Source organism: Taudactylus pleione, unplaced genomic scaffold, assembly GCF_031769625.1.
Source record: "Taudactylus pleione unplaced genomic scaffold, aTauple2 ptg000537l, whole genome shotgun sequence".
Taxonomy (NCBI): domain Eukaryota; kingdom Metazoa; phylum Chordata; class Amphibia; order Anura; family Myobatrachidae; genus Taudactylus; species Taudactylus pleione.
Genome location: NW_028284939.1, coordinates 1790303 through 1809567, shown reverse-complemented (window position 1 = coordinate 1809567; position 19265 = coordinate 1790303). Strand labels below are relative to the sequence as shown.

The following is a 19265-nucleotide window of genomic DNA, read 5'->3' as shown; positions in this document are numbered from 1 at the left end:
AACATTACAGCATTACATAAGTGTCAGATGTTACTATGGTATACTGAGGTGACATTACAGCATTACATAAGTGTCAGATGTTACTATGGTATACTGAGGTAACATTACAGCATTACATAAGTGTCAGATGTTACTATGGTATACTGAGGTAACATTACAGCATTACATAAGTGTCAGATGTTACTATGGTATACTGAAGTAACATTACAAGCATTTCATAAGTGTCAAAGGCTTTTATTGACAATTACATTAAGTTTATGCAAAGAGCCAATATTTGCAGTGTTGACCCTTCTTTTTTTCAAGACCTCTGCAATTGGCCCTGACATGTTGTCACTCAGCTTCTAGGCCACATACTGACTGTTGGCCGCCCATTCTTGCCTAATCAATGCTTGGAGTTTGTCAGAATTTGTGGGTTTTTGTTTGTCCACCCGCCTCTTGAGGACTGACCACAAGTTCTCAATGGTCTGGGGAGTTTCCTGGCCATGGACCCAAAATTTTGATGTTTTGTTCCCCGAGCCACTTGGTTATCACTTTTGCCTTATGGGAAGGTGCTCCATCATGCTGGAAAAGGCATTGTTCCTCATCAAACTGTTCTTGGATGGTTGGGAGAAGTTGCTCATGGAGGATGTTTTTGGTGCCATTCTTTATTCATGGCTGTGTTCTTAGGCAAAATAGTGAGTGATCCCACTTAGAGGCGGTCTGTTCACGCCTCTAAGTCTGAACGAGCGAGCAAAACATGCGGACGTAAATTTGAAAAATACGCCCCCTGGCCGCTCGCACCATACGTCATGTCCGCTATTTATTAGATTAATCGAGTACATCGACCAGCGTATGAACTGCTCGCTATTCTTGTGGTTGGTTTTTTCAACCACTATTTTGCGAGCAGTTCTGACTATAAAACAACCAAGTGACGTCAATGACGCTGCTGGATTAATTATGCACTCCCTTAAAACGTCCGTTTTGACCTTTAAGCACGCCTGCGATCGGATTTCCACTCCCCGTTTTCAAGCACCTTCCCCTGTTACCACCCACATACGCCTCATTCTGTCACTCATATTATCAGGCATTCGCTATTTTGCGAGCACATGAATTTCGACCGCACTGACTGGTGCGCGCATGCGTATAACGATCCGTACGCATGCGCAGTTGGGCAAACATCGCTCGGAGCGAACGAGCTGCCACTTACGAGTGGCTCTGAATCAGGCCCTTTGACAGTTATGAAATACTTGTAATGTTACCTCAGTATACCATAGTAACATCTGACAAAAAGGTCTAAAAACACTGAAGCAGCAAACTTTGGGAAAACCAAAACTTGTGTCATTCTCAGAACTTTTGGCCATGGCTGTATATAATATATACAATATTTTACAGGACATATCTGGTAAAATACAGTATAATAATTTGTTCTCAAATAGGGTCCTATTTCACACACTTCAGTTCCATATGACTTGGGGTAATATGAGGATCTTTATGAACGTGTTGATTCCTTGGTGGCTGCTAACCACTGTTGGGTGATGGTGTGTATAATGGACGTAAGCATCACCCAAATTACAGAGAATGTACGGGAATATTCTACATTTAGGGCGTCATAGTGCTGTGAATTTCATACATACACATTTCATACAATGTATAGAATGTTTAAAATTCTAAAATGGCCCATTGCATTCACCTTTTTTTGTCCTGTTCAGGAAAGCCTTGTCAGTGGGGTCCGATAGCTGAAAGTGTTTTTGTTTTAGTGCACAAAGCCATATTTATATACATACATACATACCGCAGCTCTTCTCCATACATAGCTTACTGCAGCTCTTCTCCATACACAGCTTACTGCAGCTCTTCTCCATACACAGCTTACCGCAGCTCTTCTCCATACACAGCTTACCGCAGCTCTTCTCCATACACAGCTTACCGCAGCTCTTCTCCATACACAGCTTACCGCAGCTCTTCTCCATACACAGCTTACCAAAGCTCTTCTCCATACACAGCTTACTGCAGCTCTTCTCCATACACAGCTTACTGCAACCCTACTCCATACACAGCTTACTGCCGCTCTTCTCCATACACAGCTTACGGCAGCTCTTCTCTATACACAGCTTACCGCAGCTCTTCTCCATACACAGCTTACCGCAGCTCTTCTCCATACACAGCTTACCGCAGCTCTTCTCCATACACAGCTTACCGCAGCTCTTCTCCATACATAGTTTACTGCAGCTCTTCTCCATACACAGCTTACTGCAACCCTACTCCATACACAGCTTACTGCAACCCTACTCCATACACAGCTTACTGCAACCCTACTCCATACACAGCTTACTGCAGCTCTTCTCCATACACAGCTTACTGCAGCTCTTCTCCATACACAGCTTACTGCAGCTCTTCTCCATACACAGCTTACTGCAGCTCTTCTCCATACACAGCTTACTGCAGCTCTTCTCCATACACAGCTTACTGCAGCTCTTCTCCATACACAGCTTACTGCAGCTCTTCTCCATACACAGCTTACTGCAGCTCTTCTCCATACACAGCTTACTGCAGCTCTTCTCCATACACAGCTTACTGCAACCCTACTCCATACACAGCTTACTGCAGCTCTTCTCCATACACAGCTTACTGCAGCTCTTCTCCATATACCGCTTACTGCAGCTCTTCTCCATACACAGCTTACTGCAGCTCTTCTCCATACACAGCTTACTGCAACCCTACTCCATACACAGCTTACTGCAGCTCTTCGCCATACACAGCTTACTGCAGCTCTTCTCCATACACAGCTTACTGCAGCTCTTCTCCATACACAGCTTACTGCAGCTCTTCTCCATACACAGCTTACTGCAGCTCTTCTCCATACATAACTTACTGCAAGTTTACTCCATACACCATAGATATTTTTTCATCAGCATGGTAAATCTTTTAAAAAATCAAAATCCCATTTTACTGCGCACTCATTTGCAGATTATTACTCCGCTAGCCTCCATAAAGGGGAATGATCTGCAGATCTCTAGAGAGGCTAGTTGAATAATAATCTGCCAAGAAGTACAAAGTAAAACAGGATCTATATTGGTACAAGCTTTGCAAGTTGATGCATTTGGGGTCTATATAAGGGGGAATGTGATTCTTGTACCCCTGAGTAGCTCACAATGGGTTAAGTGACCATTACCCAAACATGACCCCTCCGCCCCCACCCCACCCTGGTTTCTGGAGCCACAATCTCATTTCACTTGCTGCAAATATTATGTTCATTTGTTTGGAAGTGTTTATCTGAAACGTCCTCTATAAAGATATAATTAGGCCGTATGTCACTCTAATAGGGCTGTTGCTGTTAATATTTATAGAATTCCGTTTTATTTTTGTTTTTTAATAACTGAGTTAACCTTTTATGATTTCTACTGTAGTTTACTTTTATTTACAAGAGCATTAAATATATATTATTCGCCTTTTCCGAGCAGCGTGAGGAATGCGGCCGGTTCCACACTGTTCTTATTTTTTATTTTTTATTTCCTTATCAAAATTTTCCATTTTATTGACTGCATTAAAAAGAAAAACTCCCAAAAATAACTGTTAAAAAAAAAAAATCACCCAGCAAACAGGACCTCTCCCGTGTCCTCGGCATGGAGATAATCGTGCATGGGTGACCAGTGTTTTGCGCCGTTATCTGCCGGCTGTAGAAAGCTGTGATAAAGTCTTATGCTGGGAAACGAACGATCTCCGGCCTTTGCTGTGACAAATAAAAATGTTTAACCAGGGCTCCTGGAATCCGCTCATGTCTCTGATACATTGATATTGCCTCCGAGTACCTTCTCCCCTGTTTTCTCACCAGCCGTTATCTATTTTAATGACAGGTGGTCAGCAGCTGTCAAGAAAAGATCCAGCACTGGTAAGTGTGAAATACTGATAAAAGAATAACATTACTGTTCTCCTATCTGTAATCCTTAATTCTGTCTGTGTTTTAGCCGCTGTATTGATGTGGAGACATGTACTTCTATTGAAAATAATATTACGGTCTACTTAATGGCGGCCGTTGCTTTGTATATTGCAGTTTAGCATAGCGTTCTCTTTACTTTTAAAGCGCCAGTCTTTTTATAGCACCTTTTTTAAGCATGCAAATGATAGATAGTCTTCCTAGCTGTCCTTCTGGAAATCATTAACTTCTGTTCAAAATTACTCTGGAGGACAGACAAATATGGCTGCCAGTCACAAACTCAGGATATCAAGTGATGACAGTGAAGGGGGGGGTTGTACGGTACAAAGATCTCAGAGGGTCTGTGCCGTGTGGCCGCACTTGCCATTTAAGTCACATGACACTGTGGAAATTTAGCAGAATTAGAATTAGTGGCCGTCTGAAGAAACAAATGAAGGCAAAATGAGAATTACTAAGATATATTTTATAATCTCCTGGAGTGATTTAAAAAAATTGGGATTGCTGCTTTAACATCAAGTGAACATGTCTCCTATATACAGTAGAGACAGCTATAGAATGCAGCCTGTTGAATGACCGCATTGAGGCATGAGGCACCGTAGGATCACTAGTTCCAAGGAAATGGATTTGCATGATAGTGGTTCTGACGACAAAACCACTCGCTCCACCATGTGTAGGTTGTGATTACACTTATCTTGTGGTCTAAAAGTATTATTTTTTTTTTCTTCATTCATTCCAAAATCAGGAGCCTCCTAGTACAGCTGTGTCCTCACACTTCTTTGCTGCGGTCGCGCTAAACAGCCCCTCCCAGCGCGCCAGGTTCCGTGAGACTCTGCTTATGCCGGGCATCTTTTTTTGCGTCTTTGTTCTCCAAAAATGCATCGTGATGCGACTATGATGCACCAGCAGACTGTTCTGATTAATATGATATGTGACACTTTGTATATCTGTGTGCGACCGAGTCTCTGAATCTGTATATGAAGTGCTACAATGTAACGGACGCAGCTGTGTTCATTCCAAGTTCCGTTGTGCTTCATATACAGACTCAGGGCCGTATTCAGTTAGCGGCGAAAAGTCTGAATCCGCGGAAATGTATAGCGGATGACGTAATTTCGCCAGGTAGAAAAGTATCGCCGTATTCAATTGCAAAGACTTCACGTTCGCGGAAAGACAATGCAGGCGGAAAAAAGTGCAGAATTACGGTTTTGGGGTGCAGACTTCAGGAACCCCCCCTCCACCCTTGGGCAGTCCCCCAAAGATAAACTGCATCAAAAAAATAATAAAAAATGACTTTTGAAAACCCCCAAAAAAGTACTTTCATTTTGGGGATGGAAAAGTGCAAAGTTGGAGGATCAAACTTAAAAACTAGTGAAATAGACTTTTGGGGGGGTCTGCAAGTATGGGGGAGCTGTTTTTTTTATTGCAGGTGCTTGCAGAAGGTGCGTTTTTTAAAACGTAACTTTTGCGAATTTAAACCATACTTGCACCCATTTTCAAGTACCCCAAATTTGACAGGACTACGTAATTTCTCCAAAAATACTGCTTAATGCCATTCTTCACCACTTGTGCAAAGACGCTAATTCGAGGCAATTGACAGGAAGTACCCAAAATAGCTTCAGTAAGGCTATTCGGGGACATCTATATTGATCCCCAATGTTGGTGCATCTTTTGGGGGGTGTCAGTCTGATTAGTCCATTTTTGACAGCACTTTTTGCCTGTTTGAGCTTCACCGGGACGCGTTTTCATGTCCTTTGGAATTGAATAGGGGGAATAGCAGGGGGCGCGCCCGATAAGTTTCCGCATCCAAAACACGCGATGTAGGTGGAAACAAGATTCCGGCGGCGACGAAAATATCACGGCTAACTGAATACGGCCCTTTGTCGCACTCTCACATATACAAGTGTCACATATCACATTAACCAGCACAGTCTGCTGGTGCGTCCTAGTCACATCGCATTGCGACTTAGACGCATTTTCGCCAAAAAAGACGCCTGACGCTAGCAGAGTAGCACGGGACCTGGCGACTCACTCACGCCGGGCAAGTCGCGCTGTGTGGAGCAATGAGACGCTATAGTGTTCCCCACTAGTGTTTTGCTGTGACACCCTGCACAGTGGGAAAGTGGGGGAAGGGGTAGATAATTTATGATGGACAGGACAATTAAATAATTTAGAATTCAGCTTAATTAGTAGTAATGAGTACTACTGTCCTATTCTCAGAGCTTTCTTTGGAAGATAAAAAGCACTTTGGCTCGTGTTACTGTCTTTAAAACATCAAAGGATAATCCTTTGTGTGCTATATATTCTACACAGGTGGATCGTTATTGTTAATTAGCACCTTTAGCCTAATCTAGCCCCCTTATAGCACCTGCAGCGCGGAAAGCTGTGAACTTTGGCGATCTGAGACCCCATGACAAGGGGCAAATGACGAGACAGAGGAGCGATCCGTAGACGGGAATACTTTAAAATAAACTTACAACAAATAGGGGAGCTAGGTAGGAGAGAGATGTTCAAATATTACAATTGGGGGCACATGTAATCCATTTGCTCCAATGATGTTGCCACATGTGAAATTACATATGATGTAGACTTTTAGGAATAGCATAGTAAGTAATGAGGAGGGGGCAATGAGGTGGTACAGTGGACTTTAAGAGGGAAATTCAAATACTGGCGATGCATGGCTGTGATGCCCGGCTGTGCGAGGGATTACGTGCCGCGTCACTGGACGCGATGCGCCTTCCCGGTTGGACAGAGTGGTTCCAGATATTATGAGGTCGAGCTGATGTATAAACGATGATGAAATACATGTGCTGGAATCAGTCCTGTACATTAGCTCTCCTTTACAGATTCTTACTGACGTGGGAACATTTATCATTTTCCTTCCTGGTTCAGTTTCATTTAAAAATTAAAGCACAAGGATGTTAGAAATTGTACGTTTTTAATGTTTTAATTGTGTGGATTAATGAGGAAATAATGGCCCTCATTCAGAGCCGCTCGTTAGCGGCAGTACGCTCGTTCCGAGCGATGTTTGCACATCTGCGCATGCGTACGGTTTTTAGTACGCATGCGCGAACCAGTCAGTGCGGCCGAAAATCGTTGGTACGCAATATAGCGAGGGCCTGCTATTTTGAGTGACAGAATGAGGCGTATGTGGGTGGTAACAGGGGAAGGTGCTTGAAAATGGGGAGTGGAGATCCGAACGCAGGCGTGCTTAAAGGTCAAAACGGGCGTTTTATGGGTGTGCATATTTAAAACAGCAGCGTCATTGACCACGTCACTGGGTTATTTTATAGCCAGAACTGCTCGCAAATTTGTGGTAGCAAACACCAACCACAAGAATAGCGAGCAGTTCATACCCTGGTCGATGTACTCGATTAATCTAATAAATAGCGGACATGACGTAGGATGCGAGCGGCCAGGGGGCGTTTTTAACAAATAAACGAGCGTATGTTTTGTTCGCTCGTTCAGACTTAGAGGTGTGAACAGACTGCAATGTGCGTACGGATCATTTGAATAGCCACCCCTTGTTTTTAAACGAACGACCACAAATAGCGAACGGCTCTGAATCAGGCCCAATGTTCCTTAGAAAAGAGAGCAAAGGGAACCTTTAGTGCTTAGGAATTCCTGATCAGTCCCTTTTTTAATTATATTTTATTCAGACATTATTAGACTAGTTCAAATGGATGAATGGTTACTATTACATTATAAGTTCCTTTACCTGAGGCAGATGGAGCCTGTTAAATAATGAGTTTATAAACTGTGATTAATCATAGCAGACCGTTGTAGGAGGCAGGAGACTGAACAGAGGTGGCTTACTTGTATGTGTTCCTGATTGTTTCCAATTATTCCCCCTCCTATGCCCATAACTTGGACATATAGCTCTATAAGGCTATTTTCGGTAAGGAGGTTCTGTAGTGCCAGAGGATGTCACTGAATTGGGTAACCTCATTATCTCATATCTGGCCCGAGAAGTAGCCTATTCATTTAAAGTAAGAGACAAGCGATTCAATAATGTTTTGTTACTAGTTTGTAAAATAACCATAATTGAACAACAAGCGTTTAACCATTTTTTTAAGAACACAGGTTAAAGTTTTGTACATAAGGGAGCTAGTCGTCGTGCGGTCTCCTAGGTAACAAATCACATTTTTGTAAATGACTGTATTCAGCATGGGAATCGGTAGTCTGTGGTTTCATTTATTTTTTGTGGTTTGTAGTTACATGTACGCAACAGAGATCATAATATAAGGGTGTGAGCAGTGCTATATTGCTTTTACAAAATAAATAAAGAACCCAGGGAATGTTACATGCACCTGAATAAATTTAGCTGATCTTTAAACGGCGTTGGAGCAAGTATGTCAGCGGGGAGAATCCAATGACAGCCCACTGTCTCTGGGCTGTACACTGGCTTCTTAGTACTAGCCACTCCCTGCTGCTCCTGGGGGGTGTAGTAGGTATTACCGTCAGCCGCATGGCCGGCGATTCAAATCCTGACAGCGGAAGCCCGGCAGGGGTGAAGATCCCGATCGCTAATTAAGGTAAGTACCGCTAACCTAATTCCCTACCCTAACCTTCCTTTAGGGGTGCCTAACCCGAACCTCCCACCCTAGTGCCTAACCCTAACCCCCCTCTAAGTGCCTAAACCTAACACCCCTTCCCCGCAGCCTAAACCTAAGTCTCCCATGGGGGTGTCTAACCCTAACCTCCCCCCGGGGGGTGCCTAGCCCTAACCCTCCCAGGGGGGAGCCTAAACCTAAGTACCCCCGGGAGCCCTTAAACCTAACCCTCCCCCCCCCCTCGTGGTTGTTCGTGCCCAGCGCTCGGCTTACCTTCGTTCGGTATGCTAGACATCGGGCTCCCGGCGTAGGTCTAATGACAGGCGTCAGGATTTCGACGCCTGTCAATAGTACTTTGCCGGGATTAGACAGTCGAGAAGCCGGCGGTCGGCATTTAGACCTTCGGCTTCTTGACTACATCCCGCTCCTGTCAGTCTGGGCCTTTAATGGGGCGAGATAGAGGAGAGTCTACGGGCGATGCTGGAGAGAATCCGGGCTGCGCAGCCCAATTAGGAAGTGAATGCTATTCATAAGCCTGGCTGGGCAGGGCCGTGTCTCTCCAGCACTGGTAAATGGAGCATGTGAAAGTGATATAAGGGGAGGGGTGAAAAGAGACTTCTGGAAAATAGCTGATAGTCAATGCCCCGCTCATTGCGTTTTTACATAGGCCAAGACTTTACTTGAGACGTGACGGGGGGCTTCTGTTGGCGCAGGACCTCCTCTGTAGACAGATCCTTTCTGCCTGCTTTGGCCTCATCAGTACAGGAAAAAAAAAAGTTGGATTTTATGGCAATTTCAGCGAACGGGGACAAATCTAGATGAGATTATTGCCCATTCCCCCCTGCGTTAGGCAGTATAACATTGGTACATAGGGTCTGATTCAGCACGGATCGCAATTACAACTGCTACAAGGGCGATTGTTAGCCATTGCGCATGCGTATAACCCGCACAGCGCGTGTGCTGCAAACGCACTGTGATTACGCATGCAGATAGGAATCCAGCGCAGAGCGAGTGACAGGCTGTGAGCGTTTGGGGGGTGGTGACGGGGGAGTGGTTAGAGAAACGCAGGCGTGTTTGTCCACTGGAACGCCTTTGCATGGACGTGCATTAATTAGCCACTGCGATTGCCTACGCAGCTTGTGTACTCACTGCGAGCAACGAGAATTTCTGCGACCGGTCAGAGCTGCTGTAATTGTGCGTGACGGGCCGATGTGCTTCGATGTTACCGATGTATACGCAGGACTGCGAGATTTTTTACGGATGTGAGATAGCGGCAGTGGGCATCTATGCTGGCTGAGCTGTGACTGATGTTACTGATGTATACACAGGACTGTGAGGTATTACAGATGTGAGATAGCAGTAGTGGGTGTCTCTATGCTGGCTGAGCTGTGACTGATGTTACTGATGTATACACAGGACTGTGAGGTATTACAGATGTGAGATAGCAGTAGTGGGCGTCTCTATGCTGGATGAGCTGTGGCTGATGTTATTGATGTATACACAGGACTGTGAGGTATTACAGATGTGAAATAGCAGTAGTGGGTGTCTCTATACTGGCTGAGCTGTGGCTGATGTTACAGATGTATACACAGGACTGTGAGGTATTACAGATGTGAGATAGCAGTAGTGGGTGTCTCTATACTGGCTGAGCTGTGACTGATGTTACAGATGTATACACAGGACTGTGAGGTATTACAGATGTGAGATAGCAGTAGTGGGCGTCTATGCTGGCTGAGCTGTGGCTGATGTTACAGATGTATACACAGGACTGTGAGGTATTACAGATGTGAGATAGCAGTAGTGGGCGTCTCTATGCTGGCTGAGCTGTGGCTGATGTTACAGATGTATACACAGGACTGTGAGGTATTACGGATGTGAGATAGCAGTAGTGGGCGTCTCTATGCTGGCTGAGCTGTAGCTGATGTTACAGATGTATACACAGGACTGTGAGGTATTACAGATGTGAGAAAGCAGTAGTGGGTGTCTCTATGCTGGCTGAGCTGTGGCTGATGTTACAGATGTATACACAGGACTGTGAGGTATTACAGATGTGAGATAGCAGTAGTGGGCGTCTCTATGCTGGCTGAGCTGTGGCTGATGTTACAGATGTATACACAGGACTGTGAGGTATTACGGATGTGAGATAGCAGTAGTGGGCGTCTCTATGCTGGCTGAGCTGTGGCTGATGTTACAGATGTATACACAGGACTGTGAGGTATTACGGATGTGAGATAGCAGTAGTGGGCGTCTCTATGCTGGCTGAGCTGTAGCTGATGTTACAGATGTATACACAGGACTGTGAGGTATTACAGATGTGAGAAAGCAGTAGTGGGTGTCTCTATGCTGGCTGAGCTGTGGCTGATGTTACAGATGTATACACAGGACTGTGAGGTATTACAGATGTGAGATAGCAGTAGTGGGCGTCTCTATGCTGGCTGAGCTGTGGCTGATGTTACAGATGTATACACAGGACTGTGAGGTATTACGGATGTGAGATAGCAGTAGTGGGCGTCTCTATGCTGGCTGAGCTATGGCTGATGTTACAGATGTATACACAGGACTGTGAGGTATTACAGATGTGAGATAGCAGTAGTGGGTGTCTATGCTGGCTGAGCTGTGGCTGATGTTACAGATGTATACGCAGGACTGTGAGGTATTATGGATATGAGATAGCAGTAGTGGGTGTCTCTATGCTGGCTGTGCTGTGGCTGATGTTACAGATGTATACACAGGACTGTGAGGTAGTACGGATGTGAGATAGCAGTAGTGGGTGTCTATGCTGGCTGAGCTGTGGCTGATGTTACAGATGTATACACAGGACTGTAAGGTAGTACGGATGTGAGATAGCAGTAGTGGGTGTCTCTATGCTGGCTGAGCTGTGGCTGATGTTACAGATGTATACACAGGGTTGTGAGGTATTACAGATGTGAGATAGTAGTAGGTGTCTATGCTGGCTGTGCTGTGGCTGATGTTACAGATGTATACACAGGACTGTGAGGTATTACAGATGTGAGATAGTAGTAGTGGGTGTCTATGCTGGCTGTGCTGTGGCTGATGTTACAGATGTATACACAGGAATGTGAGGTATTACAGATGTGAGATAGCAGTAGTGGGCGTCTCTATGCTGGCTATGCTGTGGCTGATGTTACAGATGTATACACAGGACTGTGAGGTATTACAGATGTGAGATAGCAGTAGTGGGTGTCTCTATGCTGGCTGAGCTGTGGCTGATGTTACAGATGTATACACAGGACTGTGAGGTATTACAGATGTGAGATAGCAGTAGTGGGCGTCTCTATGTTGGCTGAGCTGTGACTGATGTTACAGATGTATACACAGGACTGTGAGGTATTACAGATGTGAAATAGCAGTAGTGGGTGTCTATGCTGGCTGTGCTGTGGCTGATGTTACAGATGTATACACAGGACTGTAAGGTGTTACAGATGTGAGATAGCAGTAGTGGGCGTCTCTATGTTGGCTGAGCAGTGGCTGATGTTACAGATGTATACGCAGGACAGCGAGGTATTACGGATGTGAGATAGCGGTAGTGGGCGTCTCTATGCTGGCTGAGCGGTGGCAGACATTAGCCTATTTTTGGCAGCTTCATTGCGTGCGATTTACGCAGCTGCAATCGCGATCCGTGCTGAATCAGGCCCATAATGCATTGCACAGTGCATGTACAGTGGGATCATTCATCTGTTCTTTCCAATGCACGTACCGTGTAATACAGAGACTCCTGTTCTGTGTGCTCCTGCCGTCAGCTCTCAACAACACTGCAGCGTAAGTTGTCAATCAGAGTAGTAAAGTTTAAACTGTTGTCTCAGTGTATTGTGTATTATTAATGTCATTCTCTGTTCTCTGCAGGAAGAAGGTAGAAAGTGACTATGATGCGCTACAGGAACGGCTGGGCACATTGCCTGATAAGTTGTCGTATGATGTCATGGTAGGTGTAGGTCTTATTATCACAGCAGTTACAGTTTGGGGCAGGTTCAGTAACCCTTGGGTACGGTCACAGGGTCTGTCCTCTCAGGTGAGAGCTTTTTAATTACAGACCTGGATCAGCCGGAAAGCAGGCCCCAGGCAGATGCTAACGCTGGTTTCTGCTGAATAATAGCAGAAATTAACGTTAACTCCTGCGTCAGTGCTGCTCGTCCATTGATAGCATGTCGGCAATTAATAGCTCCGGGGCACTTTGTCCGGGAGAACAGACCATGGGACACAACCCGCGGCTAGCTGAACCTGCCCCTATGTCATACGGTTGAGGCTGGTTCATTTAGTTCATTTAAATATAAAAAACGATCTGTATTAAAATGAGCATAATAGGTATTCATCCAAAGAGCCACAAGGGACAAAAAAGTTTGTATATAGGCGTTAAAGGAATATTTCCTGCTCCTAGGCCCAAAAGTCCAAATTGTGTTAGTGGGCCTGATTCAGCAAGGAACGCAGTTGTTAATACGCACGCAATTGACCGATTGTTGCGTTCAGCGCGCGTTAACTAGACACTGCGATCTGGACTGCGATCGCAGAGGCTACGCAGGTATGCAGACCCATAGCATAGTGATTGACAGGAAGTGCAGTTTGTGGGTGGTGATGGGGTCGAACGCAGGCGTGCCAGTTCATTTCAACGGCGTTGCAGGGGCGTGCGTAAATTAGGCACTGCGATGCCATATGCAGCCATAGCACTGATAGCGTGCGTGGCTGTTAACAATTTAGGAGTAAGGTCTGGGCTTGTGCAAGTGTGCGTATAGGTCCGATGTTACTCAATGGTACCGATTGTTTTGCTATATTAAGTATAACATGTGAGACAAGGGAAAGTGGGCGTCCTTAGGTGAGACTGTGATCGCAATGTTCTTCTGCGATCGCAGTCTATTTGCATATCACCGCTGATATTAGCAACTGCGTTCCGTGCGCATTAGCAAAATAGCGATTCGTGCTGAATCAGACACAGTTGTTACACCAGATATACAAATATTGTCCTCCAAAGAGAAAAAGAACTAAAACTTAACATTTATTTATTTCATGTAAATATAAAGGTTTTAATGCACCTACAGTATAATATGATATTACAAAATATTTTTATTTTATTTTTTTTTTCCTTTTTATTTTTTAATATAGAAAGTATTGTCGTAAAGTAGGAATTATGTGACGTAAAACAGGGTCCGCAGCTCGGGTGTCTGTGTTATATAGTAGGCAGCAATTACAGGACTTCAATTCTCGCAAGGAGATAAAATAATAAATAATAAATAACGTCCTCTGAGTGACACAGATTCTTATATATCTCCCCAAACACATAATATGGAGGATCATGGTATTATTAATTAATGAACCAAAATACTCCAATCCAGTAGATTGCCTTATTACCTTGGCCAAAATTATATATAAGTGTCCCGGGGGGGGTTCTTCAACAATTATCTGCCTTACGAGTATATATAATACAGTACCTTGCCAATTTTGTCCAAGGTCTCGTCCTTTATTTTCTTTGTGGCTCTTTGTAAAGAGTTTACTGCAGCTCATTCAAAATATCATTACATAATTATATCCTTTAAATGGTAATACAGGGAAATATTTCAGGATAATCCGAAACCTATGTCAGTTGCCCCTTCTAAAAGAAAAATATTAAAATAACCTACTATTGGGTGAGTAATATAACTGATCTAGGTTAATTATACCAATATGGAGTGGACCCTTTAGTACTGTAATAAATCTATGAGCAGGACCGTTCTAATTGTCTTTTAAGGTATTCACTCAAGTCACTCATTTGAAATAGGGGATAGACGTTCACATAAATATGACAGTAGGCAGTGAACAACTCATGAATGAACGCCAACAGCAGGAAAGTATGGTTTACTCTCTGCAACAATGTGTCGAAATATTTTTATTGAGCTTTGTTGCACTTGAAGTGGTTTGTCCTCCTGTAATACTCGGGGGCATGGAGATGTGTCATACGACTAGCGCTGAGATTTGTGTCTCTCTGCCGAAGTGGTCACTATTGACTAGTTTCCATCTTTATTTTCCCCAGGTACCGTTTGGCCCCCTTGCTTTTATGCCTGGACGGCTTGTCCAAACCAACGAAGTAACCGTTTTACTTGGGGACAATTGGTTTGCCAAATGTTCCGCAAAACAAGCGGCAGCTTTAGTTGATCACAGGAAGAAACGTGAGTATTCAGAAATGATTGCTTGTGTTACAGAAATATGTTTGGCTTCCGTCATTCCGAAATTGTAAAGCAACAGTCCCCATGAATAAATTACAGTTTTATTACTATTTATTTCTTTAGTTTTACATTAATCACAGAGGAAGGCTATAAGAAGCTACTTGGTAACTACTGGCTTTTCATAGGTTTGTTTCCACAGACTGCTATAAATGATTGATAAATCTGCAGATTTTCCACAGTGTCATGTGACTGCCATGGCAACCACAGTCACATGCATGTGAGCAGAGAGGCTTTGGAATGCCCTTTTGAGCACTTTCTGTGACTTCCACCCCTCCTCCCTCTTCCCCTCCTCTTCCCCTCTCTTGCACTACGTAACATTTTGGGAGGCTGAGAACTTTTGCCCGTGTGTCGCAGCCAGACTTGTTTTCCTTCCAGAGACATTTTGCAAAAAGAGATACTGATTTATTGGAGGACGGCTAAGACCAAATCAATTTTTAGAATGTGTCTAGTTAGCTATTTATAGAGGGGGAATCCTACATTGGATTGCTGCTTTCTTGCTTGAAAATGACTTCTTTATACCCTCCCCACATAAAACTAACCTGTGACCTGACTGAGGTATTAGTGGAGTTGTCCATTGCTGGTGCAAGTATGATCTCACACTGGAGTGACACAGGTCACAGGCTATTGAATGTCTGCAAATTCAGACAACTATAATTTCAATTACAGCACTATCTCACTATTTTTAGCAAATTGTGCGTGTCACGACCTTAATACACAATTTAGAGCATATACGAGAGACTTTAGTCAGACGCACCTTATTCGCTTCTCACCGACGGCTGAATGGGAGTTACTGGGGGGGGGGGCAATCGGGAGCCAGCAGGCCGTTTGCAAGTAGGAGAAGTCTTGTTTCCTGAATAGACTGTGTCCTCCCAAATTGTGTATTCCACAATTCTCCTGATATGTAAAATGTTGGGTGTCTACAAAGACTCAGATGTTAAAGGAGGGTACCCGACTATAGACAGACAGTAATTAATTAGACAATGTCTAGATAGACACCAGATGTTAGACAGTGAATAGTCAGACACACTAAAGTTAGACATGTAAAAAGGTCGCCAGGGTCAAAAGTTTGACATGAAAATGGTTGACACATTTTTTTTTTTTAGGGTTAGGGTGCGTAGACGCTGGGCGATTAGGAAAGACCGTACGATTACGACATCGTAATCGTACCGTAGTTCCTCATCCCCTGTAGTGTCTACACTGAACGATCAGTCGTTCAGTGCAGGCACCGTCCATCATTCCTGAACATGGCCAATCTGTCGTTATCGGCAGATTGACAGGCATGTTCAGGCGATGGACAATGTTGGAAACGACCAGCGGGAGTGCGCATCGCTGGTCGTTTCTGACATTATAATGCACGATTTGCGCACGATTACTGAGCGATTGCACGATTACGATGTCGTAATTGTGCAATCGCTCAGTAAAATCGCCAAGTGTGTACGCACCATTAGAGTTAGGCATTTACTAGAGGATTAAGGTTAGGCACTTACCCCCACGGTTAGGGTTAGGCACCAGGAGGGAGGGTTAGGCATCAAGGGGAGGGTTAGGGTGAAAATTAGGGCTAAAAACATAAAACAATTGTCTACCATTTTTGTGTTGACAATTTTCATGTCGACGTTTTGTACCTATCGACCTTTTTACATGTCTAACTTTAGTGTGTCTGACTTTTTTCCCTGTCTTAACTATTCACTGTCTAACATCTGGTGTCTATCTAGACATTGTCTAACTAATTACTGTCTATCCCTTATACTACACCCGTCAAAGGATAACCGCTCATGGTTTTTGGGTGGAATTCCATGGGTTAAGCATAAACCTGGCTTCCGGGGTTCTACCCGGTACGGAGTGTTCTTGGCGTCTTCCACGCTGTCCTCACTCCTTCCACCAGCTTCTTGTCTATGGCACTCAATCCAGCCCCCCGGTTTAGCCAGAACGTTTTCGTCACTGTGCGGAAATGCATTAAATACCTTCCCGTAGATAAGTACAAATGGCATCCTGCCTCCCCCAGCTCGACAATAGCGGAACTTTGCAGGGGTGATCTGGTCCTGATGAGTTAAATGCTCACAAGAGTGAATAGTAATGAGAGTCAGCGTCGCGATTTATTTATTTATTTATTTGCGGAGAAGGAACCAGCTGAGAAACGCCGCTCCCCGCCACTTCACCTTCCCCTCTTGATTAGGGAGAAAGCTAATCAGACTTCTAAACGCTCAGACGTAGAGTCTGAACCCTGCTCAGGCATTGATACGCCCCACACCAGGGAATATACCATTTATCTCCTCTCTAAAGTTAGACTCCGACGACTCTGCCGTCTCTTTAGAATAGAGATATGTTTAATTCTGTTCTATTTAAAGACCGTGATATTGGCACGTACACGCGAAGCCTGACCTGGGAGCAGTACGCGTCTCATTCCCTACCGTGGGATCTCTGGTCCCGGACGGAATAAGGTGTGCAGTGAAATGACCCCCCAGCCTGTCCTGGGCACCTACCGTATTCCATTCTCATGTTGGTCATGGGATTCAGTGGCACGCAGCGAAGAACCAGGCTTTCCACGGGAATCATGGGACGGTGCGAACTCGCAGGGGCACAGACTAAATAAACCGGCGTGCTGAACCAGATCAGACGGTTCACATAGTGCTTCAGTAAGGGTTACGGATCGCTGGGCCCAGCTGTGTTCACGAAGCAGATTACGTGTAAACCATCTGCATGGTAAAAACGTGTGTAATAGTAGATTTAGAAGAATACGCAAGACATACAGCGCGTCAGGTAAAGATTCTTGCATAGGTTTTACAAGTACACGTCTCTCCACGTTTCAGACCTCACTGGAGGCCACTACTGACTCCTACGTATCCTAGATCAGACACATGATCACACATACAGATGTGTCCTGCTATATCTTTGCCGATCACGCTACAAGCGTGCGCGTGCATAGCGCCATGTGATTACCCGCGAGAGAATATGCTATGACGTGCAGGGGGGGGGTTAGGTTGTAGGGCTCCTGGGGGGAGGGTTAGGTTTAGGCTAGGGAAAGGGGGGGAGTTAGGGTTAGACACCCCCATCGGGAGGATTGGGTTAGACACCCCCATCGGGAGGATTGGGTTAGGCACCCCCCCCCCCGAGAGACTTAGGGTTAGGCTGCGGGGAAGGGGGTTGGGTTTAGGCACTTAGAGGGGGGTTAGGGTTAGGCACCCCTAAAGGAGGGTTAGGGTAGGTAATACGTACTGGTTCCCTGAATCAGTGCCACACACGTTGCGAATGTTCAAGTAGCGATTTCGTTATAGTTGAGCATGTGTACGCTGTTGCGATCGGGACAGACGGAATCAGAAGTGTGGTGGAAACGTTCTGGGCGATGACTGGGAGGTGGCTAAGAATGCACGCAAAAATGGTCTACTCAGTGGGCGTGTCAGTGCAAGCGGCCGCGTTCACGGCCGCAGGCATCGGAGGTCGCAGTCAGACTGAGAAACTGCCTTCAACGGGGCTTGTGCAGGTTTCCACGGTGCACCCGATTGGCATAAGGACCTACCCATCAGTGTTACAGCGTTCGCAGGCGCTAAAGGTGGGCACTCTAAGTCCTTGCACATTCGGGCAAACGGATATAGACAAGGGGAGGAGTCTGCAGCTGCATTTGCATAAACTTGCAGACGGGCGCTTTTGCGTACGAACGACTCCGATTCAGTTTGCATATGTCCGATGGTGTTTGTCCTGTGTGTGCGTCCAAGCTGCACTGCGCACTAAACTCAACTTGATTGACGGGCTGCCGGCGTTTGGGGGCAGTGACGGGGAATGCTGGTGAAAACGCAGCATGTCTCCTCCATTTTGGGGGCTTACCGGAGCCAGAGACTGCATCCTCTGACGCAGATTAGTTGCAGTGGACATTCTAAGTGACCTCCGGGTTACTCAGTGGTACGATGGTCCGCGCAGCGTCCCCAATGTTGATACAATACTGTGTCTTCGGGCGCAAGCAGCGGATCTGAGAAGCATGTGTTCTCAGATCTGCTGCAACCGTAGACACGGCACCGATCCCTCTGGGGTTCCCCTCTGAATCAGCCAGAGAGAGTGGAGAGGGCAGATCCATGTCTTTATCCGGTGTCCATCTCTTTTGCTGCACTATGTTTTATTTTCAGGCATAAAAATATTGTCACTTGTGGGTTTGCGTTCCCCATTCCTGTGCACAGAAGTGTGATGAGAGGAGCAGCTGAGCCTGGCAATGCAAAATGAATATTAGATTTCTCCCCGTCCCCTACCTTGCTGGTAGATGCTAAATTCAAAGTGTATTACAGCTGAAAAATCTGCATTTTGTGGGCAGGCTGCATATTATTAGTTGATATACAGATACAGAGAAGCTGCCACTCTCCTCTCATTACTGACATTAATATACAGCCCTAGCCGTTAGTATGCTGAGTCTGTTTTCTGCCACAACATCCCTTCTGTGCTGTCGTAACATTAAAGGATACCCCTAGGTCGTAAGGGTACTGCTGCAGTGTCTGGGTTCCGGCATTACTTTTCAGCTACCGTGGGGTGATCACAGGGGCCTTCAACCTTGGCCCTCCAGCTGCTGTGGAACTACACATCCCAGCATGCACTGCCACCTTTTTGATATAG

General features: G+C 45.2%; 1 protein-coding gene across 2 annotated transcripts in view; it reads left to right on the top strand.

Moving 5' to 3' along the window:
• Nucleotides 1-19265, top strand: part of URI1 (URI1 prefoldin like chaperone) — a 99300-nt gene that overhangs the window by 47234 nt on the left and 32801 nt on the right. Inside the window, exons 2-4 of one of the 2 annotated variants that reach the window (XM_088451065.1) lie at nt 3834-3868; nt 12325-12403; nt 14480-14615. In XM_088451065.1, coding sequence (XP_088307191.1) covers nt 3834-3868; nt 12325-12403; nt 14480-14615 — 250 coding nt within the window. The remainder of the gene's footprint in view (nt 1-3833; nt 3869-12324; nt 12404-14479; nt 14616-19265) is intronic. The other variant, XM_088451066.1, reaches the window with a different exon arrangement.